The sequence below is a fragment of the Bos indicus x Bos taurus genome, unplaced genomic scaffold (genome assembly GCF_003369695.1).
Source record: "Bos indicus x Bos taurus breed Angus x Brahman F1 hybrid unplaced genomic scaffold, Bos_hybrid_MaternalHap_v2.0 tig00478925_arrow_arrow_obj, whole genome shotgun sequence".
In the NCBI taxonomy this organism is placed as follows: domain Eukaryota; kingdom Metazoa; phylum Chordata; class Mammalia; order Artiodactyla; family Bovidae; genus Bos; species Bos indicus x Bos taurus.
In genome coordinates this window covers 5849-31795 of record NW_020868186.1, presented here as the reverse complement: position 1 = coordinate 31795, position 25947 = coordinate 5849, and the positions used below count along the sequence as shown (strand labels likewise).

Below are 25947 nucleotides of genomic sequence, written 5' to 3'. Positions count from 1 at the left end.
ACAACTAACTTAGTAACAGATGCTTGGACACACATTCTTTATTAAGTGTTATCGAGAAATTTCCCTAAACACCTTTATTGTGAGATAGAAATTTGGATCGTATTTGCATAATATAAAGTAGAGTTTACATGATGTTTTGCTTAGAACAAAATTGTTCCTCATTTTGAGAAAGGGAGAAGGACTGTTACATCCATAAAAAGAAATTTTCCCTTTTTTATGGGCTTTGGAAATGTATGGACAACTAGACTAGAAGTCTGGAAGACTCTCAAAACATTAAAATGGAAGGTATTAATTGAATTGGCTGTGTTTCCTGACTTCTGTATTTGCTTCATGTAGTAAGGCTTTGTTAGTTTTTGTTTGCTTGTTCTTAAGGCCTGAGGCTGTTTATTTTTCAGAGCCTTAGATTCCTTTTTTGACTGAGCTTTTACTGCAAATAGATAAAGTTCCTGCTCTGTACTACTGCTTTTACTAGCTTAGAAGTTTATTAATATGCTTATTTATATCCCTAGCACATACATGTATGTAAAGCATACTTTGATTTGTAAATATTACCTTTTTATGGAATGTAAATGTACCTTTTGCCACTAGAACAAATTGATTTCATCTGCTGTCTCATCTTTAAACCTATTATTTACCCAACTTTTAGCTTTTTCATTATAATGTAAAAATGTCTCTCTACTATAAGAAGATTAATAAACAAAGCAGAAAAGACTGCTTATGAAAAAATACTTTAGAAACCCTGTCCTTTTGATTAGTAACCAGTCTTCTACCAGAAAAACTTCAAAGTGCTCTCTAAACATTGAATTTTCATCAGTGATGCTGCAAGCCTTAGCTCTCATCTTTCATGCTTACCATGCAATAACTTCAAAAGGATAAAAAGAAAGAATGGTAATCTCTCAAAGCACCACTGTGCTACGGTCAGTCATCTTGTCTTTAGTTATCATGCATTCATAAGCAGATAATTGCTTCATTACATTATGCTTTAATAAATATAGTAATTAACATTTTGTTACAAAAAAAGAAAAAAGCCAATAGTCAAACCATTCAGAAATGAAATCCAGAGCCCAGGGGATTTCTAAAAGAAAATGAAAAAGAATTAGACAGCGTCAAATATAGACCTCTTCAAAGGGAAAGAGATCATTTAAACTTGCCTTTTACTTACTGAAATACATTCTGCATATTTTATTGTTTTTGTCATCTTGCTTGTTATAATCCAGCCAGTGAATGTTCAAAGAACATAAAATCCTACAAATAAATAAATGGAATATGAGTGAATTGACAAAACAACCACAATTAAGATCAAGAGTCTTACATGGAAGCTTTGATTATATAAGGCAATTATGTTTCCCAGTGATGTTCCAGGAACATGTGATTTATCAGGAGGGGAAAAATCAGAAAGTTTTAAGCTTCATGACACTCACATATCTAATTAGCAGTTTAAGTACCTGGAACGGAGAAGGCAATGGCAACCCACTCCAGTACTCTTGCCTGGAAAATCCAAGGATGGAGGAGCCTGGTGGGATGCAGTCCATGGGGTCGCTAGGAAGTCAGACACAACTGAGCGACTTCACTTTCACTTTTCACTTTTCACTTTCATGCATTGGAGAAGGAAATGGCAACCCACTCCAGTGTTCTTGCCTGGAGATCCCAGGGACGGGGGAGCCTGATTGGCTGCCATCTATGGGGTCGCAGAGTCGGACATGACTGAAGTGACTTAGCAGCAGCAGCAGCAAGTAACTTGGAAAGCTTATTTGAATCAGCATGATATCACCAGGACCAAAATTTTGGGGGTGGTCAAGAGTTTTTTAAAATTAGATTTTTGGATAGTCTGGGTCATCATGAGAAGCTGTAATAGACACGGACCTTTAAACAAGAGTAAGACATGTCATCATGGACCATGTGGTTGGTAACTCAGCTTTCATCTGAGAAAGTACTGAAAACTATACCTGAGGGAACTTGGTGGATTATGCAGTGGTAGACTTCACTTTCACTTTTCAGTTTCATGTATTGGAGAAGGAAATGGCAAACCACTCCAATGTTCTTGCCTGGAGAATCCTAGGGACGGGGGAGCCTGGTGGGCTGCCATCTATGGGGTCCGCACAGAATCAGACACAACTGAAGCGACTTAGCAGCAGCAGCAGCAGCAGCAGTCCTCAAACAAAAGGACCAAATTACTTGTGAATACTTGTGACTTTTGCTGTTTGGATCAGGGAATATCCTCCAATCAGCAACTTCTAAAGATTTCTGACCACAAGGTAATAAAATGGAGACAGCATTTACAAATTAAAAACATAATTCTTGGTGACAAATTGTTTAAAAGCTTATTGGCCAAGGGTGAGTGGATAGTCATTCAGTTATGTCTGACTCTTTGTGATTCCATGGACTGTAGCCTGCCAGGCTCTTTGCCCATGGAATTCAGGCAAGAATACTGGAGTGGGTTGCCATTTTCTTCTTCAATATTGACCAAGAGCAAAGTGCAAATATTTTATAATATTATGGTAAAAAGGAAAAGAAAAGCAATGGATGGAATGCTGTCTGATAGTCTCAGTAAGTATGTTTCTCTCTAAGACCCTGGAGTAAAAAAATTATCTTTACAGATAATCAGGGTGTTACTTCAGTCAGTGCTATCAGTTCAGTTCAGTCGCTCAGTTGTGTCCGACTCTTTGCGACCCCATGAATCGCAGTACGCCAGGCCTCCCTGTCCATCACCAACTCCCAGAGTTCACACAGACTCACGGTCCATTGAGTCAGTGAGGCCATCCAGCCACCTCATCCTCACCTCATCCACCTCACCTCATCTCGTCCCCTTCTTCCCCTGGTCCCAATCCCTCCCAGCATCAGAGTCTTTTCCAATGAGTCAACTCTTCACATGAGGTGACCAAAGTACTGGAGTTTCAGCCTTAGCATCATTCCTTCCAAAGAACACCCAGGGCTGATCTCCTTTAGAGTGGACTGGTTTGGATCTCCTTGCAATCCAAGGGACTCTCAAGAGTCTTCTCCAACACCACAGTTCAAAAGCATCAATTCTTCAGTGCTCAGCTTTCTTCACAATCCAACCCTCACATCCATATATGACCATTGGAAAAACCATAGCTTTGACTAGACGGAACTTTGTTGGCAAAAGTAATGTCTCTGCTTTTCAATATGCTATCTAGGTTGGTCATAACTATTCCTTCCAAGGAGTAAGCGTCTTTTAATTTCATGGCTGCAGTCACCATCTGCAGTGATTTTGAAGCCCCAAAAATAAAGTCTGACACTGTTTCCGCACTGTTCCCCATCTATTTCCCATGCCAGATCCATGAATAAAGGGCAAATTGGAAGTGGGTCAAACAAGAGATGGCAAGAGTGAACGTCAACATTCTAGGAATCAGCGAACTAAAATGGACTGGAATGGGTGAATTTAACTCAGATGACCATTATATCTACTACTGTGGGCAAGAATCCCTTAGAAGAAATGGAGTAGCCATCATGGTCAACATAAGAGTCCGAAATGCAGTACTTGGATGCAATCTCAAAAACAACAGAATGATCTCTGTTTGTTTCCAAAGCAAACCATTCAATATCACAGTAATCCAAGTCTATGCCCCAACCAGTCAAGCTGAAGAAGCTGAAGTTGAATGGTTCTATGAAGACCTACAAGACCTTTTAGAACTATCACCCAAAAAGATGTCCTTTTCATTATAGGGGACTGGAATGCAAAAGTAGGAAGTCAAGAAACACCTGGAGTAACAGGCAAATTTGGCCTTGGAATAACGGAATGAAGCAGGGCAAAGGCTAATAGAGTTTTGCAAGAGAACGCACTGGTCATAGCAAACACCCTCTTCCAACAACACAAGAGAAGACTCTACACGTGGACATCACCAGATTGTCAACACCGAAATCAGATTGATTATATTCTTTGCAGCCAAAGATGGAGAATCTCTATACAGTCAGCAAAAACAAGACCGGGAGCTGACTGTGGCTCAGATCATGAGCTCCTTATTGCCAAATTCAGACTTAAATTGAAGAAAGTAGGGAAAATCACTAGACCATTCAGGTATGACCTAAATCAAATCAGTGCTATAGTCATAGGGAATTGTTGACATTTTTGCCATCAGCTTGTTATTAATATATAAAATACATGTGTAGGGCAGATTAAAGGCTTCCTTGGCGGCTCAGTGTGGTAAAGAATCCTCCTGCCAAGCAGGAGACACAAGTTTGATTCTTTGGTCAGGAAGATCCCCTGGAGAAGAAAATTGCAACCTACTCCAGTATTCTTGACTGGGAAATCCCATGGACAGAGGAGCCCTGGTGGGCTATAGCCCATGTGGATGCAAAAGAGTTGGACATAATTTAGCAACTAAATAGCAGCAGCAGCAGGGCAGATTAAAGGTAATATATTTTTAATATAAACATTAAATAAGGGGACTAACCAGAAGGTCAAATTAAGGTTTTGGGAAAAGGGTGGGAGTATGTTTATGTGCATGGTATGTTTGGTGTCAAATACAGAATGGTCAAAAAACAGAAGGGAGTAGGAAGTGACAAATTAAAAGCCTTGTTAAACAGATAAGGAGAATGGAAAAATGAAAAAGTATGTGGTGACAGGAAAGATTGACTGGACTTGGTTACATTTATAGATGAAAATGGAGTAAGAGACAACTTAGTATAAAAGCCTAGCACTCTGTGTATTGATATTAATTCTATCTCTACCCATGATAGGGAATCAATAAGTTAAAATAATTTCTCTAAAGCTGTTGTCAGAAAAAGTGCTACTATATTTATTTTAATTAAACTCTAAGTATCTATGAATGGCATCACCAAGGAATTATTTTTAGTTAATATAACTCTCAAGTGTCTCTAGAAGAGCCTAAGTAAATAGGACCACTTTTTTGCCCACAGTAGCACATATTAACATAACCATAAGATTTAGGATCCTAAAGCCTTGAAGAATAACATGAGAGGAAGAATGAAGGTTTACTTTAAAATTCCATGAACTTTTGTGAGTGCAAGAGCTGAAAAAGGTAAGCAATGAGGGAAAAATTAGAAGGAAAGTGGGGAACAGAGAAAATCAGGTCAGAGTTTGGCACAAGTATCACTTGACTTCGATTCTTTCATCAGCAATCTAGAAGAAAATGTTTTTGATGAAATTGTTAAATTGAGAAGAAAAGACAAAGACATTATATCTTTGTAATAATAGAAACTGCTATATATTAACTCATCTCTGTTTACTCACGTACCTGTGTAGTTATTAGAAGGGCAAGAAAACTGCACTTTTCACATTTTGAATATCACCTGACTCCTTGGTAAGCAATTAAACAGCCCTGAACCTTACCCAGGATAAATAATGTGATTATTTGTGTTTACATATTTTTCACTGGAAGTGAAAATAAGAAAAAGTTGAAAGTCGAAAGAGAAGGCTAATTCAAATATTGAGAAACGATGAGTAGGATGTAGATAGGGAATCCATCCTTGAGAAGAGGGGGTTTGAGGGCCACTGGAGGAAGGCTACCCAATATGAATGCAGGCTGTTACATTCTGACTTCTAAACACTGTTGGCCACAAACTAGCCTTCCGTGTATAAAACTGACTCTGTGGGGTAAAAACTATGTGAAACGGGATGGCTCTGTAATAACTGACAAGTGAAAAGGAAAGAAATAAACCACCTCAATCTTTAAGACCACACTTACAAACAGAAAGCTAGCACCAATCATGGCTGCTTTGACTGTCACATCGAGGTCCGCAGGAACGTGAATCCCAAAGTTGTCAGCATTGGTGAAAACATCGTTCACAAAGCCTGACCAGTACTTGGAAATCTTTCCAATTGTAAGCTTTTCATTAATGGTCTTCACCTTTGAAAAGAAAATAAGAGGCTGTAAATTTGAAGGTGAAACCTATGATTTACATTTTTCCATGTTTACTTCATGACATATAAGAATAATTTTATTCATCATCTTTAAATGACAATTCAATGGCACTCATTCCTTTATATAATCTTAGGTTTGTAAATTTAACTTTCCAGTTTGTTATTCAGGAATTTTGTTTTTCTGACATTTTTTTTAACCATCATAATCTTTTTTTCTCCTTTCTGTATGCGGATTGAGAATTTAACTGCAATAAGTAATTAAGGCCAGACTGCCACAAGATGGCAGCAGGTACATAGTTTAAATTACATAGTCTAACCATGATGATAATCCTTCTACCTGAGGTCCATATTTTAAATCTGAATTCTTCATGCAAAAAAAAAAAAGAAAAGAAACAAAGAAAGAATATTTTTGAGAAAGATTTTAGAGGAAATTTTTTAGATAAAATTAATTTCCAAGTATAATTTATTTTTTTATTGGTAAAATTTTATAATTACTGATTTGCTTAAATATTATCAGTTCACTTCAGTCACTCAGTTGTGTCTGACTCTTTGTGACCCCATGGACTGCAGCATGCCAGCCCTCCCTGTCCATCACCAACTCCCAGAGTTTACTCAAACTCACGTCCATTGAGTCAGTGATGCCATCCAACCATCTCCTCCTCTGTCATCCCCTTCTCCTCCCCCTTCAATCTTTCCCAGCATCAGGGTCTTTTCCAATGAGTCAGTTCTTCACATCAGGTGGCCAAAGTATTGGAGTTTCAGCTTCAGCATAAGTTCTTCCAGCGAATATTCAGGACTGATTTCCTTTAGGATAGACTGGTTGGATCTCCTTGCAGTCCAAGAGATTCTCAAGAGTCTTCTCCAACACCACAGTTCAAAAGCATCAATTCTTTGGTGCTCAGCTTTCTTTATAGTCCAACTGTAACATCCATACATGACTACTGGAAAAGCCATAGCTTTAACTAGATGGACCTTTTTTGGCCAAGTAATGTCTGCTTTTTAATATGCTGTCTAGGTTGGTAATAAATTTTATTTCCAAGGAGCAAGTGTCTTTTAATTTCATGGCTGCAATCACCATCTGCAGTGATTTTGGAGCCCCCAAAAATAAATCTTCCACTGTTTCCATTGTTTCCCCATCTATTTGCCATGAAGTGATGGGACCAGATGCCATGATCTTAGTTTTCTGAATGTTGAGTTTTAAGCCAACTTTTCACTCTCCTCTTCACTTTCATTAAGAGGCTCTTTAGTTCTTCTTCACTTTCTGCCGTAAGGGTGGTGTCATCTGTGTATCTGAGGTTATTGATATTTTTTCCAGCAATCTAGATTCCAGCTTATGCTTCATCCATTCCAGCATTTCTCATGATGTACTCTGCATATAAGTTAAATAAGCAGGGTGACAATATATAGCCTTGATATGCTCCTTTCCTGATTTGGAACAAGTCTGTGGTTCCATTTTCAGTTCTAACTGTTGTTTCTTGACCTGCACACAGATTACTCAGGAGGCAGGTCAGGTGGCCTGGTATTCCATCTCTTGAAGATATTACAAGTCATTGCTTAATTTCATTTTTGTGTTATACTCAGACATTTACAAGGTCATTCCTTTATAACTAACCTAAGTCCTATTTTTCATTTGAAAAACTTCTCTGGGCTAATGTACCACATAAATTCAGACTAATAATTTCACATGAAAAAGTCTATAGTTCTTTTCAACTAGAAGGAATCTAGAATTAAACTATCCACTATTCATTTACTTGCCCTGTTTCTCATTCAAAGGCTTAAAGTGATATAAACTTTCACTTTCTGTGTGGAAGTAGAAGATAGAAAATAAAGGAAGTTACTTAGGTCATCTCTATACCATAAATGGGATTTATGGTGGCTTACTGGTAAAGAATCCACCTGCCAATGCAGGAGATGTGGTTTGATCCCTGGGTCAGGAAGATCCACTGGAAAAGGAAATGGTAACCCACTCCAGTATTCTTGAGTGGAGAATCCCATGGATAGAGGAGCCTGAAAAGCTACAGTCAATGGGTTTGCCAAAGAGTAGGACATGACTTAGCGACTAAAAAACAATACCATAAATATTAAAACTCTTAGTTCAGTTCAGTTCAGTTCAGTTCAGTTCAGTTCAGTCGCTCAGTCGTGTTCGACTCTTTGCAACCCCATGAACTGCAGCACGCCAGGCCTCTCTGTCCATCACCAACTCCTGGAGTTCACCCAGACTCAGGTCCATCGAGTCGGTGATGCCATCAGCCATCTCATCCTCTATCGTCCCCTTCTGCTCCTGCCCCCATTCCCTCCAAGCATCAGAGTCTTTTCCAATGAGTCAACTCTTCACATGCGGTGGCCAAAGTACTGGAGTTTCAGCTTTAGCATCATTCAGCTTTAGCATCATTCCTTCCAAAGAACACCCAGGGCTGATTTCCTTTAGAATGGACTGGTTGGGTCTCCTTGCAGTCCAAGGGACTCTCAAGAGTCTTCTCCAACACCACAGTTCAAAAGCATCAATTCTTTGGCACTCAGCTTTCTTCACAGTGCAACTCTCACATCCATACATGACCACTGGAAAAACCATAGCCTTGACTAGACAGACCTTGGTTGGCAAAGTAATGTCTCTGCTTTTTAATATGCTATCTAAGTTGGTCATAACTTTCCTTCCAAGGAGTAAGCATCTTTTAATTTTATGGCTGCAGTCACTATCTGCAGTGATTTTGGATCCCCCCAAAATAAAGTCTGACACTGTTTCCACTGTTTCCCCATCTATTTCCCATGAAGTGATGGGACCAGATGCCATGATCTTAGTTTTCTGAATATTGAGCATTAAGCCAACTTTTTCACTCTCCACTTTCACTTTCATCAAGAGGCTTTTTAGTTCCTCTTCACTTTCTGCCATAAGGATGGTGTAATCTGCATATCTGAGGTTATTGATATTTCTCCCAGCAATCTTGATTCCAGCTTGTGCTTCTTCCAGCCCAGCATTTCTCATGATGTGCTCTGCATAGAAGTTAAATAAGCAGGATGACAATATACAGCCTTGACGTACTCCTTTTCCTATTTGGAACCAGTCTGTTGTTCCATGTCCAGTTCTTTTTTTTTTTTTTTTATTTCTCATGTGTTCCCCATCCTGAACCCTCCTCCCTCCTCCCTCCCCATACCATCCCTCTGGGTCGTCCCAGTGCACCAGCCCCAAGCATCCAGCATCGTGCATTGAACCTGGTGCTTCCTGACCTGTATATAGGTTTCCCAAGAGGCAGGTCAGGTGGTCTGGTATTCCCATCTCTTGAAGAATTTTCCACAGTTTATTGTGATCTACACAGTCAAAGGCTTTGACTGAGTCAATAAAGAAGAAATAGATGTTTTTCTGGAACTCTCTTGCTTTTTCAATGATCCAGCGGATGTTGGCAATTTGATCTCTAGTTCCTCTGCCTTTTCTAAAACCAGCTTGAACATCTGGAAGTTCATGGTTCACGTACTGCTGAAGCCTGGCTTGGAGAATTTTGAGCATTACTTTACTAGCATGTGAGATGAGTGCAATTGTGCGGTAGTTGAGCATTCTTTGGCATTGCCTTTCTTTGGAATTGGAATGAAAACTGACCTTTTCCAGTCCTGTGGCCACTGCTGAGTTTTCCAAATTTGCTTGCATATTGAGTGCAGCACTTTCACAGCATCACCTTTCAGGATTTGAAATAGCTCAACTGGAATTCCATCACCTCCACTAGCTTTGTTCGTAGTGATGCTTTCTAAGGCCCACTTGACTTCACATTCTAGGATGTCTGGCTCTAGGTGAGTGATCACACCATCGTGATTAGTTGGGTCATGAAGATCTTTTTTGTACAGTTCTTCTGTGTATTCTTGCCACGTCTTCTTAATATCTTCTGCTTCTGTTAGGTCCATACCATTTCTGTCCTTTATTGAGCCCATTTTCGCATGAAATGTTCCCTTTGTATCTCTAATTTTCTTGAAGAGATCTCTAGTCTTTCCCATTTTGTTGTTTTCCTCTATTTCTTTGCATTGAACACTGAGGAAGGCTTTTTTTTTTCTTCTTCTTGCTATTCTTTGGAGCTCTGCATTCAGATGCTTATATCTTTCCTTTTCTCCTTTGCTTTTCACCTCTCTTCTTTTCACAGCTATTTGTAAGTCCTTTTCAGACAGCCATTTTGCTTTTTTGCATTTCTTTTCCATGGGGATGGTCTTGATCCCTGTCTCCTGCACAATGTCACAAACCTCAGTCCATAGTTCATCAGGCACTCTATCTATCAGATCTAGTCCCTTAAATCTATTTCTCACTTCCACTGTATAATATTTTGCTCAAATTCACATCCATTGAGTTGGTGATGCTATCTAACCATCTCATTCTCTGCTGCCCTCTTTTCCTTTTCCTTAACAGTTTTTCCTAGAAATAATCTTAGAGGAAATAGTCTAAAGTATGTATTTCTTTTTTGTTTATTCACTCTATTCATTCATGTGTATCTCACATAGGACATTAAGTTTACAGGATTTCAGGGCACATGACTCACCTAGAATACAATGTACATTTTACAAAATGGGCTGTCATAACTCCAAAATTCTTGGCATAACTTTCCTAAGAGTATAGAATAAAAATAAGCCTTATAATTGAGGAGTACATACTTTAGACTATTTCCTCTAAGATTTATTTCTAGGCAAAACTGTTAAGGAAAAGGAAAAGAGGGCAGCAGAAAATGAGGTGTTTAGATAGCATCACCAACTCAATGGATGTGAATTTGAGCAAACTCTGGGAGATCGTGAAAGATACGGAAGGCTGGCATGCTGCAGTCCATGGGGTCACAAAGCATTGGACACCACCTAGCAACTGAACAAAGCTGCTAAGATAGTTCATATTACACATTGAATTTGCAAGTACTTACTGCTTTCTGATTTACACACATATGTTTATATGAGAATAGATTGTTATACAAAATGAAGTTAGCAAGTCTTACTTACATAGCTTTTAAATTAATGATATTTTAATGGAGTGTGCTCTTGAGATCAGATTTGGGATATGTTACCACCAGGGATATAGGAAAGAAGATGTGATTTCAGTGATTCTAAACTAAATATATTTGCTTTATACCATAGGTGCTATAATTCCACACACATCAAATTTTTGTAGTATGTTCTAAAAAAAATTCTTGAACTTATATCTCTGGAATTATGAGTTATTATGGGCATGTACAATATTACTTATTCCATTATTTCACAAATATATTATTTTCTGAATTTATTTCAGAAATATTTCATGATTTGAACATTTAAAAAATTGAATTATGTTGCAAAAAATCAGGACCTAAGTGAAACAGTCCTTCATTTGTCAATCATACCTCAAAATCCACATCGCCAAAACAGCCACATGTTGCACCAGGACCAACAATTTTCAAAATATCTTCTTTGTTTGCATTTTGGATTGTGAATTTAGGCAGAAAGGGGTCCCACTTCTGTGCAACATAACCAACTATAGAACCAGGAGGGGCTTGGATTTCTAACTGTAGGAAGAGATAATAATAAAATAAGATTTCCTAAGGTTATTGTATTTTAATTTTACTATAATGTCTGCTTACTTCTTTTTTTTTTTTGTCTGCTTACTTCTAAACAGTATATAAAAGATTCTAAATATCTGCTTCTATGCTATACTGGATTTTTAAAATAATTTTTAGAAACAAAGAAATTCACTGTATAGATTCCTCATGAGCCACTAAAAGTCCATGTCTTTGATCTTCATTCCCTAAGGAAAACCTACCCCAGGCCTGTCTTCTGACCCTGGGATACTGGCTTCTTTGCCATGTCTGTTCCAAGTACAATAGTTGGACAAGCATTGAAGTTGTTTCCTATAATATACTTCATATTTATCCCCTCTTGGTTGTTGTCACAACACACATCTATTTTTAAGCCTCACTTCTTGATTCTTATAATTTTTTTTTCCTCTTTGATTTATCAACTTCAGCTTCTCTGTGCTAACAAATGCTTCTTGCAGAGTTACAGTTGTTACACACCAATGTGATTTCTGTTTCATTTTGTCCAAAGCATTAAAAGAATATCATTTGCATTTTCAGAGCTGACTAGTATTTTGCTCCATTATCATTCATCCCCCTAATTTCTTAATTGTCCATAATACTGTATTTCAACATATTTATTTAGCCAATTCAAATACTTTGTATTAATAAAATAAGCTGGAGTGGGTGAAAATGATGAATATTGTTTGCTTTTAAATCAAGCCAACTCTCCATCATCTGATCTCTCTTTGTCTTTTCTTGTTAAATTCATAGTTTTATGTGCATGTCTGTAGTGTTTTTGGATAGATAAAGGTATTCTCAACAAGACTTCTTAGAATTACATAGATTTGTTCTAGGATCACTTCTAAAGTAATTGATTTGATTTCAACCAAATTAAAAATATACTAATCAGTATTAGGATGCATCCTATGTTTAATTTATGTGACATGGGGTTCAGTTCAGTTCAGTTCAGTCACTCAGTCGTGTCTGACTCTTTGCGACTCCATGAATCGCACCACGCCAGGCCTCCCTGTCCATCACCAACTCCCGGAGTTCACTCAAACCGACATCCATCGAGTTGGTGATGCCATCCAGCCATCTCATCCTCTGTCGTCGACATGGGGTTACTTTGAAATAAAATATTAACTGTCAGAAATGTTATAATGGGTGCATATTCTGGGTTATACTGACTTTAGCATCTTGGGGCATATTAGATATTGAATATCCCCAGTAAAAGGATGAAAATTCTTGGGCTGCAAGAATTTGAGTACCTTAGCAATCCTATCACTTGACCAGATAATTGCCTATAAAGAGTTGCAGAATTAGCTTCAACATATATTGTTAGAAACTTCTCTACTTAAGGAGAGTTCTGTATTAATATTTACTTCCCATTGTGCTAAGTACAATATTTATACATAGGTCCTCAATAAAGAAACTTGGGTTTGAAAAAAGATACCTGGATCAAATCCCTCTTACGATATATTCTAGACGTGTGATCATAGGTGAGGCCCCTCTAAGCCTCAGTTTCCTCTATTGCAAAATGTAGAGAGTAAAATCTATTTCTTCTCACTTAGAGGTTCCTGATATCAAAGAAATCAAAGTAGGTATATATTCCACATAAACTTAACTGCATCATGTCCATGAAAGTTATTACTATACATTTACTAAAAGGTGATAAAAATCTATTATATATTAAAATATAATAATCAAATGATTCCCTCTAGAAGAATAACACACTCTTTGCTGAACCTTGAAGTTTGTCATAAATGGGTAAATGGAACATGAGATACTGTTCTAAAAATAATACTGACCCAGGAGATTCCTTTAGGAGAGTTTAGTATCACTCAGCACTCCCTGAACTTTGTACCAATGAGAAGATGAAGAGTAGATCTGCTTAATGGTGGAACTTACAGATATTACCTAGCTAATACAGAGATTCAGGAGGATGTGTCTCATTTACATGATACATGAGCTGTCTTTCCAAGTTACCACCACGGAAGCCACTATAGTTTTTCATTGGAAATGAAAAAAAAAAAAAAATTAGTGAATCACCAAATCCTTAAGCTGTTCTGATCTTAAAGGAGCAACATTCTAATTCAACAATTGAAAGGTTAATGACCTTGTATCGCCAGCTGCATGTCATTTATTAAAGAAATAATTGCTAACCTTTCCAATTGTGGAAAATAAAAGCACACCCAGGTCAGTGACTAACCTCTTGTAGGTAGCAAGGGCACCAGCAGCTGTTACACCTCAAGGGCCTGTTGACTGTAATCACCTCTTGACCTGAGTTATCGGTGATCTTCAGAACGCATGATCGCAGAGTGGAACAAAAAGTACGGTTGAAGCAGATGCTTTCCTCCACTGCAAAGTATATTCTTTGTCCCAAGCTGTTTTTAATCTCATATTTGTTGGCGGTCTCAGTGCCCAGTATCACTAATGGAGCAAAAAAAAAAAATTATCAAAATCATGCTACTGCTTAGTATCAAACCTTTATATGAGTAAAAATAGTAGTGTTATTAGAAGAAAGCAGCATGACTGGTTAGTTATTAAGTACATGGTATCTTCTTCAGACAAATCTATTTCTGTACTCTAAATTTTGAGGATTTAGCCATAGAAATCAAAGCAGACTCTGCGAAAAGAGCTGTGCAATTGATAAATTTTGATTCCAGTTATATGACTTATTTGGACACTTGTGGTACTTTACAACTAGGGAAGCAATGCTCTAAAGAAGGATCATACTCAAATTATTCTGTCATTGTTATGGAATTTACTGGGACAACTCACAGTGAAACTAATGATTCTATCTAAAAATCTATTTGGTACTACTATATCTATGAACTGGACATGGAACAACAGACTGCTTCCAAATAGGAAAAGGAGTACGTCAAGGCTGTATATTGTCACCCTGCTTATTTAACTTATATGCAGAGTACATCATGAGAAACGCTGGACTGGAAGAAGCACAAGCTTGAATCAAGATTGCTGGGAGAAATATCAATAACCTCAGATATGCAGATAACACCACCCTTATGGCAGAAAGTGAAGAGGAACTAAAAAGCCTCTTGATGAAAATGAAAGTGGAGAGTGAAAAAGTTGGCTTAAAGCTCAACATTCAGAAAACGAAGATCATGGCATCTGGTCCCATCACTTCATGGGAAATAGATGGGGAAACAGTGGAAACAGTGTCAGACTTTATTTTTCCGGGCTCCAAAATCACTGCAGATGGTGACTGCAGCCATGAAATTGAAGGACGCTTACTCCTTGGAAGAAAAGTTATGACCAACCCAGATAGCATATTGAAAAGCAGAGACATCACTTTGCCAACAAAGGTCTGTCTAGTCAAGGCTATGGTTTTTCCTGTGGTCATGTATGGATGTGAGAGTTGGACTGTGAAGAAGGCTGAGAGCCGAAGAACTGATGCTTTTGAAATTTGGTATTGGAGAAGACTCTTGAGAGTCCCTTGGACTGCAAGGAGATCTAACCAGTCCATTCTGAAGGAGATCAGCCCTGGGATGTCTTTGGCAGGAATGATGCTAAAGCTGAAACTCCAGTACTTTGGCCACCTCATGCGAAGAGTTGACTCATTGGAAAAGACTCTGATGCTGGGAGGGATTAGGGGCAGGAGGAGAAGGGGACGCCAGAGGATGAGATGTCTGGATGGCATCCCTGACTCGATGGACTTGAGTCTGAGTGAACTCCGGGAGTTGGTGATGGACAGGGAGGCCTGGTGTGCTGCGATTCATGGGGTCGCAAAGAGTCGGACACGACTGATTGACTGAACTGAACTGAACTACAGCTTCATGCTATCTATTTATTTCAATTTTGACATACTTTAGGTGTTATCTAGAATATTAAGGACAAACATACTCAAGTAATTTGAGTATTCAGCATTATAAATTTGTGCCCTGTTAAATGACTTGGTTTTTGATGAATCACTGACAGTATGATAAAACAGTAGAACTTTATTTTGATGGTTTTTTGTTGGTCTCAGCCTCAATTTCCATGTCTGAAATTGTTAAGAAAATTTAAATTATTAACAGCCATGGAAATGACCAAGTAGCTTTTATTACTTCAAGATTAAAAATAATATTACATTCCTAATGACAATATCATCAAAGATTTGGGGAGTTTTATGCTTTTAGGCTTATGTATATCAGACTAATAATTTTACTTTCAGTGGGAGAGAGGTCCAACAGGGAGGGGACATATGTATACCTATGGCTGATTCATGTTGGTGTTTGACAAAAAACAACACAATTCTGTAAAGCAATTATCCTTCAATTAAAAAATAAATTAAAAAACCTTTCCCAGAAAAAAAAATAGACCTAGTGCTCTTTTTTATTTAATTCTCTCCTAAACATTTAACTTTATAAAATACTTTAATAATTTTAATGATTTAACAATTTTAATAATTACAGAATGTACTTACTTCCAAGAAGCTCCACCTGCTGGTGTATAATTATCAGGTCTAACTGTTAAAAGATGACATGAAGGAAATACAAAGTATTACATCACAGGTCTTTGAAAACCTTTGCAGCTATTACTATTAACCTGTTTACTGGACTCATGAAATTAGGTGTTTTTCATGTTCTCTGTGTGGAAAATGGTAGAAAACAACTCACGTTTTATAATGAAGGAAAAAAATTAAAAAAGCTAACATGGTTTTTACTCAAGTAAAAATTACAAGAACCTTGAAAATTTCAAAGCAAAATTGCTCTGAATAAGAATAGGAACTGTGGTTAGCTCTGTGTTTTTCCTGTGGTGATAAGATAGCTCTTGGAAATTATACCAATACCCTTGAGAATATTTTTAAACAGTCTCTGAATAAGAATGCCTATGAGGTTTTAAACTTCTTTCTCACTCTCTCTTTAAAAGAAATGAACCAAGAGGATACAAACAGTAATGATCTGCATGCTTGGCCTCTCCTCTCAGCCCTAACTACTTCACTCTGTCAGGTAGTAACTCATTCCTGATTGTGATGAAAAGTCTGTTAAAGCTGAGAAAGGCAATTCTTTAATTTCTTTCTTCAGTCACACTTTTCTTTGAACTAAGGGAAAAAAATCCATAAATCCTGTCAACAAAATACCAGTTTAAGCAGAAAAGAGTTAGCTTCTAAATGAATGACACATTAAAACTTGCCTATGCAATTAGAAATGAAGTTAATTTACAGAGATAAATTAGTCACAGGTAGCTGAGATGTGACTGTGTTAAACAGAATATAATACAAATGGGTTTTTTTAAGGAAATATTTAAAATATGTTCTTAGAATGAATTTTATCTGTGTATATTTTAATTTTCATATGCAGCATTTAAAGATTCACTAAGATAAAATCATGAGCACTGAATACAGTACTGATTATTGCCTTTTTGAATGCTTAATTTTCTATTTTGCCTTAAAATTTTCACTTTATTCTCTTTTCACATTAACAAACTCACTGATAACTTTCAAATAAATGTAGTAATTGTTAACATTTGGAATTGATTGGGCAATCACAAACCCTGAAAATATGAAATTATCTTATTTCCTTCATTCTTCTTGTATATCCTGAGGTAGAGGTAAAAGCTAGTATCATTTCTTCTTATTACTGATAAGAGTGTACATATGCCCTCCTCTCCAAGATTCACAGATATATTTTTTACAAAAATAATTTATGATATAAGATATTCTAGAACATATTTAAACAACTACGATTAAATCTTTAAGAAATCGGAATTGGTCTTTGTTATGTAGTGTTGTTAGTTCTGTTTTCCTCTTTTGAGGGAAAAGGAGGGTTGACAGAAGAGAAGGGGCACGCATGATTATTTAGCAGTGCATCTATGGAGGCTCAGATGGTAAAGTATCTGCCTTCAAGGAGGGACACCCGGGTTTGATCCCTGGGTGGGGATGATCCCCTGGAGAAGGAATGGCTACCCACTTCAGTATTCTTACCTGGAGAATTCCATGGACTGTAGCCTGGTGGGCTATAGTTCATGGGGTGTTGAAGAGTTGGACACGACAGAGTGACTAGCACTTTCTTCCCCCCAGTGTGTAGGCATAACTTAGAGATGGAGAAGAAGTTTTGGGGTGCGCAAGTAAGGTTTGAGTTTAGGAACTTTGACTATTTATGTCATGGATCAAGTTTCAGCCCTGAACTTTAGAGACTATTGGCTGAAAAGGATAAATGTGCATCTCTAACATCTAATAATAGTGGTTGTTTATTTAATGACCACCTTGAGGTAGTCACTGTGCTAGATATTTGACATAGTGTCTGATTTAGTCCTCACACACATCAGAGAACAGGATATCATTACATGTAACATGTGAGGAAACAATCCCAGAGAAAGAAAGTGGTTTTGCTCAAGATCATAGAGCTTGTAAGTGGTTAGGCTGGGATATGAACCCAGGCAGTGATACCATGGATTTCAACTTGCTCTCTACTCTGCTGTACCAGCATAACTTAACTAATCTTAGGAACTGGGAGAAACAATTCTTAAGTGACACTGTGGAACTTCTGAGTACCTTTCCTCCCTATTTACTCTTATACTCACTCATCGTCTCTAATAACCTCGAATGTGATCTCTCTCTGTGGACAACACTCCTGGATATGAGGGTCCTGGTTTTGGTTGTTCTTCTAGTTTCCTTTAAGTAGCCCTGGGCCACTTATAAACTATGGTCCAAAAGAGCCTTTTCATCTTTTGCTATTAATTGATGGACCAGGAATTGTTGGAAACTTTAAACAGATTACATCCTGTATTCAGGTGTTAGGACAAGCAGAGCACTCCTACAGTAAGAAAGCTTCAGAATGGACACCGAATGACAGCCTTGGAAATGTATGTACAATCCATATGTATAATTTATCAGGCTTACAGGTATCAATGATTCAATTTAATATATGTATTGGGTTGGCCAAAAAGTTCATTTGGATTTTTCCATAAGATGTTACAGGAAAACCATAAGAAACTTTTGGTCAACCTAGTACTTCAAAATAAATGGAATCTTACATGTGCCTTTATAAATTTTAACTCAGTACTCTGATCTGTAGGTGACTAAATAAAAGTCATCCTTTGATGCTTATAGAATAAAATGTTATTGACTATTATGAATATGTTAATTTAACTTGGAATGAATATAGTTCGATCCATCCCCTGGAGAAGGAAATGGCAACCCACTCCAATATTCTTGGCTGGAGAATTCCATGGACAGAGAAACCTGGCAGGCTACTTTCCATGCAGTCACAAAGAGTCAGACATGACTGAAGTGACTCAGGACAATCTATAATACATGAACAACATATATGTATACACATACATATGTAAATATATATGTACATACAAATATTTTTATATGTATGTGTATATAAACATATACACAGACACACACATACACTTGCCACCTGGGAGTTTATTTTCAATTTGTTAGTGAAAATATGATTATCAATAGTTACTGGATAATAATGATTAAAAGAGAGTAGGTGATTTTTTAAATATTTACATTGAGATTTTAATTTGGAAGCATTTTTATTGAATATGTTCCTGTTTGTTTATTGAAGCATGCACTATTTTCAAATATTCATAATTTTATTGTGGTTTTTAGATAAAAGCTTACAAAATTCTTCATATATGTATATATATATGTTTCTCACAAACTGGAAGTATTAAACTTTTTAAATGCTTATTCATCCTGTTCTGTATGCACTGCTTTAAAGCAAATGTGTTCTTTAATATAAAGACTATAAAATCCATTCCCTTTGAAGGAAAATACCCACCAATTTGTGAAATATTTTTGTTTTCTGAAAAAGAGTACCAAAGGTATACATTTGGAAAATTGACTTTGTTTTAGAACTGAAGCCAGTGGGCTCATATCTCTATCAAATATGAAAAAAAAGTGTGTTCATGTCAAGCATCTGGCTCTGGGTATGTCATCGTTCATGGATGGAAGAAGAATATGTGATGGCCATATGTGATCATCAAACCCCAGCCCTCTGGCACTGGTATATCACTTTTATACTTGGCGAAACCTTGTCTGACAACATTCCCAAACAGCTTGCAGCAGTTAATCAACTCTAGTCAGCTATTACAGCTGATCCTTTCTGCAGATGGAAGATGGTAGGTTAGCTTTTCCAGCTCTTTTACATATCTCCCTGAGCTCTCCAGTCTCTAAAGTACATTTGTCTGCCAGTGGGTTTCTGGAGAAGGCATCTGCAATTATAAACATTTTCCCAGGAACATATGCTGTGTGCAGCTTAAACCCTATCAGGCATAACAGAAATCTCTTGCACCTTAAGGGAATTAACACAGAGATTTGATTTTGATAAAGGAGTTAGACTTTATAGTTAGAAAGAGTGCCAAACAAGCTGAAAATTGCAGCACATGTGCTGACATCTCAATATTAGTGTATTTCTAATCGTGTGTAAGATAAATATTAAAGCATCAATAATATATACAAATGTCAATTGCAACTTATATGCCATAAAATTCAGATGATATTTCTTGACTGATTTATTATAAGGCTTGAATCACTGCTTACCCTCCAATGACTAGAACAGTGACTATACTTAATATGATCTTTCAAGCAAATTGGCTCAGAGATGGCAAAAGTATCAGAAGACAGTAATGCTAACTTGATAGCTTGATTTCTCTTGGATTTCCATCCACCTTTTGAGATTCAGTTGACGATGTTAAGCTCTCAACTCATTGAGAAAGTCTCTCCTGAGTACGTTGATCTTTAGCAGCCTTTCTCTTCTCTTTTATTGTTTAGTCACTAAGTCTTGTCCAACTGTTGCGACCCCATGGACTGTAGCACAGGCAGCTCCTCTGTCCGTGGGATTTCCCAGGCAAGAATACTGGAGTGGGTTGCCATTTTCTTTCACAGGGAATCTTCCTGATTCAGAGATTGAACCTGTGTCTCCTGCATTGCAGGTGGATTCTTTACCCCTGAGCCACCAAGGAAGCCCTCTCTTCTCTGTACACCTGCCCAAATTAAAAGTCAACACTTTTAATTTGTCTTTGCCAAAAAGGTTGCAGAACGTTTGGGTGAGAGGAACTAGGTTTTTATACCATTTACGTGCCTTGTTTATAACAGGTACTCAATTAATATCCTTTAATTAAATAACTGTAAGTGACTAGACAAATTAGACAATTCCTCTAGGATTTAAATTTGCTGACACCTTGAGCAATGAGGAGAAGAAGGATAAGGTGCTAAACAGCTCAATCAAAAATGTTTAGTCTTCTCTCTGTGTCAGGTAAATAAGGAAAATAGAAGTGGTTATAAAACAAGGCAAAAGTTTCTTGCCAAGTAATAGAAATAAATAAAAGACAGATTGTATAATGCTTTTCTCACTTCAATAAGTTATTTACTGAAGGTTTTAGTCTTGATTGGAGGGGAAGAAACCAAGTTTGTATTTGTCTTAAAGGGAAAAAAACTTTGCAGAAATAGAGAGAGAAAAGCACCTGGCTTAAATATTCTAGACCAGGAGGGAGATTCCCTGGTGGAGGGGGACCCCGCTGCCATACTTGGTCCCCTGGATTGGAAGGTAAGATGTGAAGACCATGGTCTGGGTCTGAAGCTCCCGGAAGAAAGCCAGGCGGACCTCTGCTTCTTTGGTTCTCTGCATCTGCAAGAGAATGACAGTTCCAGCCCATATGTAAATGTAGACCATTTTATTTAGTCGTCTTGTAATATTTCCTGCTGCTTAATTCACATGGTAGAGTATCTCCCACCTAGCCTCTCCCTTCAGTGCCCCTTCCTTCATTTTCTATATTCACTGTCACCACCACTTCATCTTGAACCCAGAGAAAAAGGAATGTAGTTGTGAGAAAAAGTTGGATAATTTGGGCAAAATAAATCATTTTAGAAAATATGTTTTTGAAAGCAAGTGAAACTTCTACTCAAAGAACTGAAAGATTATAAACTACAAATGGAAAATCAATGACTAAATAAACTAGGTATTCTCTACTCATAAAAGGATGACCTTAGACATACGTTTTGAATCATACTTAATGACTTTTGGGTATATTCTCCTTTCTTCAAATATTATGAAATTGCCTCATAATTTCCAAGATTATTTTCTCTTTTCATCAGTCATTCCACTATGCATAGATTTAATTCAGCGGTTCTTGTACTTTAGCCTGCAGCAGAACCCCCTGGCCTGCCTCTAAGTTGTTTCAGTCGTGTCTGGCTCTTTGTGACCCCATGGACTATAGACCACCAGTCTCCTCTGTCCATGGGTGTTGCCAGTTAAGAATACTGGAGTGGGTTGCCATTTCCTTCTCCAGGCGACCTTCCCAATCCAGCGATCGAACCTACGTGTCTTATGTCTTCTGCATTGGCAAATGGGTTCTTTACCTCTAGTGCAACCTGGGAAGACCAAAAACCACCATGGAGGGTTTAGCAAAACACACATTGCTGGGCTCACTCCAGACTTTCTGATTCAGTGGATGGAGTGGGGATGGAGCTTGAGAATTTGCAGTTTTCCTTGTCCTTCCCATTCATAGGTCTTCAAAATAGTCTAAGTTTGTTGTTCATTGTTGTTCAGTCACTGAGTCTTTTCTGAGTCTTTGCGACCCCATGATCTGCAGCATGCCAGGCTTCCCTGTCCTTCACTATCTCCCAGAATTTGCTCAAACTCATGTTCATTGTCTCCCAAACATATCCTGTATGAGCACATGAGCGTTAATGTACTGCAGCCCAGATCACATCCAAAGTCTTTACTAGGAAGTGAGGCTCAGTCAGACACTTCTGAGAACACCATTCTGAGATCACTTGCTTGCTCTTCTGGGATTTTGGCTTACATTGGAGTAGCAGAGCCTTTGAAGATCTAAACTGAAGCTTCTGTTCAGTTTAGATCATCCTGGGAATGCCTGTTTTTCTCAAACTTTAAGTTTGAGACCAAAGTGTTCATAAATTGCTTTTGTTTTTACTAACTAGGGGACTTCAGACCACACAAATATTTCTTCAGTTCTAATGGCATCCAAAGTCCAGACTATCCTTTGATTTAGTGGTGCTGACGGAACTGCCTGTGAAATGTGTGAAATGTCCAACTAGCCTGTATTCCCTGGGAAAATGCTAACTGCCAATACAGATTAATGGGCCAGAAAACATCATGACAGTATAAATAATGTCTTTAAATCTATTTGAATAAAACTCCACAAAAATATGATAAAGTGACTTGCCCCTGAAACAAGATTTTTAAGTTCTATAGGGTCCTCTCACAGATATTTTACCCACTTTATCTGTTAAATATTTTGACTGGGTTGCAGAAACAGTGTTAGTTTTCTACTTAAAGTTTTACCTCTTAAGTTGAGTCTTGAGCCCTTATCATTACTGAACATCACTGCTCTTTTTGGTAGATTAATCATATTTTGATCATAATATTGCTTTCTAGTCACAAGTTTCTTCAAAGACTACGACCACGAGTTGAAGAAGAAACTCCTTTGAATTTCTATCTGGCTTTGAATTTCTATCTACGGTTTTAAAAATGTATAACCAGCTTATAAATATTTCACATCCTCTGCAACTCTTTACCGTACAGGCTACAGTTGTTGCTGTAACTCTTACTTGATAAAGTGATGAAATGTTTCGGACTGAGTCTTAGTGTCAGTCTTAAATGAAGGAAAGAACGTGCCAAGATTTTGTCTTCAAATATAAAATGAGACACATATATATTAAAATTCATGATTTTGAAGTTTCATGTCTATATTTTACAATTTGCTTGAACTTTCCCAGTGATACTCAGAGACTAGTGTATGGTGACAAAAAGTGAAAAAAAAATTACTTCCTTTGTTTCAAGTTAAAAAGCATCATAAGTGTGTTTGACAAAGGAAGCAAATAAGTGTACACTTTTCTCTGATGTAGATCATTAATTTAATTTAGGATATTTTAAATCAGTGGACTCTGTTAATCCTATTTGTAATTAGGTTAAAAGGTTTCCACCAATTATACTGATCACAATTCTTCATGATAAAACTGTTCATTAGAGCTCAGAGTTTAATGGCTTCTTCTGATAATGGAATGAAAACACATTATAATTTCATTTTTATATCATTTCACAAGTGTTTTTAGTGAGATTGCAACTCATTACCTAAAAGCAGCATATCCCTTTTCTTCTGAGCAGTTCTTTGAGACAGCACTAATGAGATTTACATTTTCAGGGATGTGAGGAGAATTTACCAGTCCCCCCTCCCAAAGTCTTTAATTAATCTGTTTGCTTAAATTAGTTTCTGTTTAGTTTTTATGTATAATTTACCATCAAATAAATTTTCAAAGATCTTTGCTTCGTTGTTCAGAAATATTTGCTTCTAGTCCATTAAATTTACTAGGATCTCCTGAGAATACACGTTTAAGTCTCTACAATAAATGCCTGTATCACATATTTTAAATAGCAGATAGGAAATTAAAAAATATTGAACTATAACACTTTTAACTTATGTGTGAAAAGTTTTCTACCAATCTCTTTAAACTGGAAATATCAACTTGTGTTTCGAATTAAATATTCCTATTCTAAATTTTGCTCTGCAGCTCTTCTCATTAAGGTTTATATTTATGATAACAAAAACATTGTTTATATCTTAACTTTTGGATTCTTTTAGGTAGAGTGGGTTTGTTTTTTTTTTTTTTTAATATATTTAATGCAATATGCTCTTTGGCATTCAAAGTTAAAAACTACAAAGTTCCAGAGAACTAAATGACAGGTTTTAAAGTATCAATCTCACTGATTGTAACACCTTACAACCTATATTTTCAGTCATAAGGGAAATATTATTAGCTGTCTATATTTACTCTTACCTTTAGAGGCCATGAATATGTCTGAGTCACTTATCCAAAGGCAGCCAGGTTAAAAGAAAGGCTCTTCTTGTTGCAGCAAAGAGAAACACAGCAGGCATAGAACTTCAGAGGGTGTCTGCTTCTTGTCAGCTTACAAACACCAGAGGAAGGGAGAGCCTTGCAGCTTCCGGATGCTGTGTTTTATCATTTTGAACAACAGGAGGAGACAAAGCCATCATAAAAAGTACACACTACTCACAAACCATCATCCCACTTGGTGGCTGAAGGACCAATTGGAAAAGAATAAAAACCCAGGAAAGAAAATACGCAATGCTTATTTTTATGGACTGTATTTCCATTTAATATTTAAAAATTATTTCTTGAAATATGTATTTTTTCCCTCACTGCAATAGCCGAAATATTTCATTTTTCTAATTTCTAGCAATCTCCTGTAACAGAGTCTGTGATAAAACATTCTATCACATGTAGGTTTCTGACAGTTCTAAAGATATTTTTTAAATTTTGTAAATGTTTGGGCAGTCGTATTCTTATGTTTTCTCAGGATTTCTTCCCACTCTGTCTCCCTGTAACAAACAAGAAAAGAATTATTTTATGCTATTTATATGCATAAATATATATTTAGTTTATTTTTATTTGAATTTTATTAACCAGAGGAATTTGAAAATGCAAACCTTCAATAATCTAAAGTTAAATGAAACATAGAGGTAATATTTAACTGCGTTGCATTTTTTTCCAAGGGAAAAAAAATAACTGTAACCTTGACTAGCCAGCTCATATTTCTCAATGCCCATGGAGATTTTGCTCAACAAGTCAGTGGCCTGGTTAATATAATTTGGAGAGATTGAATTAGTTGGATTTACTACTTTATCAGCCACACTGTCTACTTCTAAAAATAGTTAAGTGGCCTGAGAAGGCACAGATAGTAATGAAAAATCATAAAGACAGCTCACAGGTTGTAGAGCAACAAAAGTGTAGGTTCTTCCTATTTGGCAAAGAGGTGTTTCTTTTGTTGTTGTTTTGAAGTGTTCGAGGTTGAAATGAGCTACCGTTATCCGAGTTATCATTTTGCATAAAAGGTATATAAATATGACTAGTATTTTTAAATTATATTTTATGTTTATTAATTTCTTAATGTTTGCCATGGGCATCTGATAAAACTTTGATCTAAAGCAAGTAAGTTGTTATTAGAACTATCAAACATGATATTTTAAATTATAGTCACAAGGGACCAGCTAATTTTGACTTTGAACAGAGCACCAATTTTAAAACAAAGTATAAAAATCTAGTGGAAGTGAGAAATAGACTCAAGGGATTAGATCTGATAGAGTGCCTGAACAACTACGGAAGGGAGTTCGTGACATTGTACAGGGGGCAGGGATCAAGACCATCCCAAGAAAAAGAAATGCAAAAGGCAAAATGGTTGTCTGAGCAGGCCTTAAAAATACCTGTGAAGGGAAAGAGACACTTGTACCCCAATGTTCATCGCAGCACTGTTTATAATAGCCAGGACATGGAAGCAACCTAGATGTCCATCAGCAGATGAATGGATAAGAAAGCTGTGGTACATACACACAATGGAGTATTACTCAGCCATTAAAAAGAATACATTTGAATCAGTTCTAATGAGGTGGATGAAACTGGAGCCTATTATACAGAGTGAAGTAAGCCAGAAGGAAAAACACCAATACAGTATACTAATGCATATATATGGAATTTAGAAAGATGGTAACGATAACCCTGTATACGAGACAGCAAAAGAGACACTGATGTGTAGAACAGGCTTATGGACTCTGTGGGAGAGGGAGAGGGTGGGAAGATTTGGGAGAATGGCATTGAAC

At 37.0% G+C, this 25947-nt stretch overlaps 1 protein-coding gene across 1 annotated transcript; it reads right to left on the bottom strand.

Moving 5' to 3' along the window:
* Positions 1–4864: 4864 nt before the first annotated feature.
* On the bottom strand, positions 4865–24667 carry LOC113889412 (phospholipid scramblase family member 5-like). The gene is made up of 6 exons (XM_027536077.1): positions 24110–24667; positions 20776–20939; positions 15776–15818; positions 13559–13779; positions 11179–11340; positions 4865–5828 (listed from the first exon to the last, which is right to left on the bottom strand). Exons 1-6 carry the CDS (start codon positions 24120–24122, stop codon positions 5583–5585), a joined length of 849 nt encoding a protein of 282 aa, XP_027391878.1. The 5' UTR covers positions 24123–24667; the 3' UTR covers positions 4865–5582.
* Positions 24668–25947: the final 1280 nt, after the last annotated feature.

What these genes read in the sequence shown, in the direction of transcription:
- LOC113889412 (XM_027536077.1), bottom strand. An exon ending in GCAGGTGGAGCTTCTTGGAA is followed by an intron (nt 13,780 to 15,775) that starts GTAAGTACATTC and finishes TTGCTCCATTAG; the next exon opens with TGATACTGGGCACTGAGACC. An exon ending in GCCCTTGCTACCTACAAGAG is followed by an intron (nt 11,341 to 13,558) that starts GTTAGTCACTGA and finishes CTCTTCCTACAG; the next exon opens with TTAGAAATCCAAGCCCCTCC.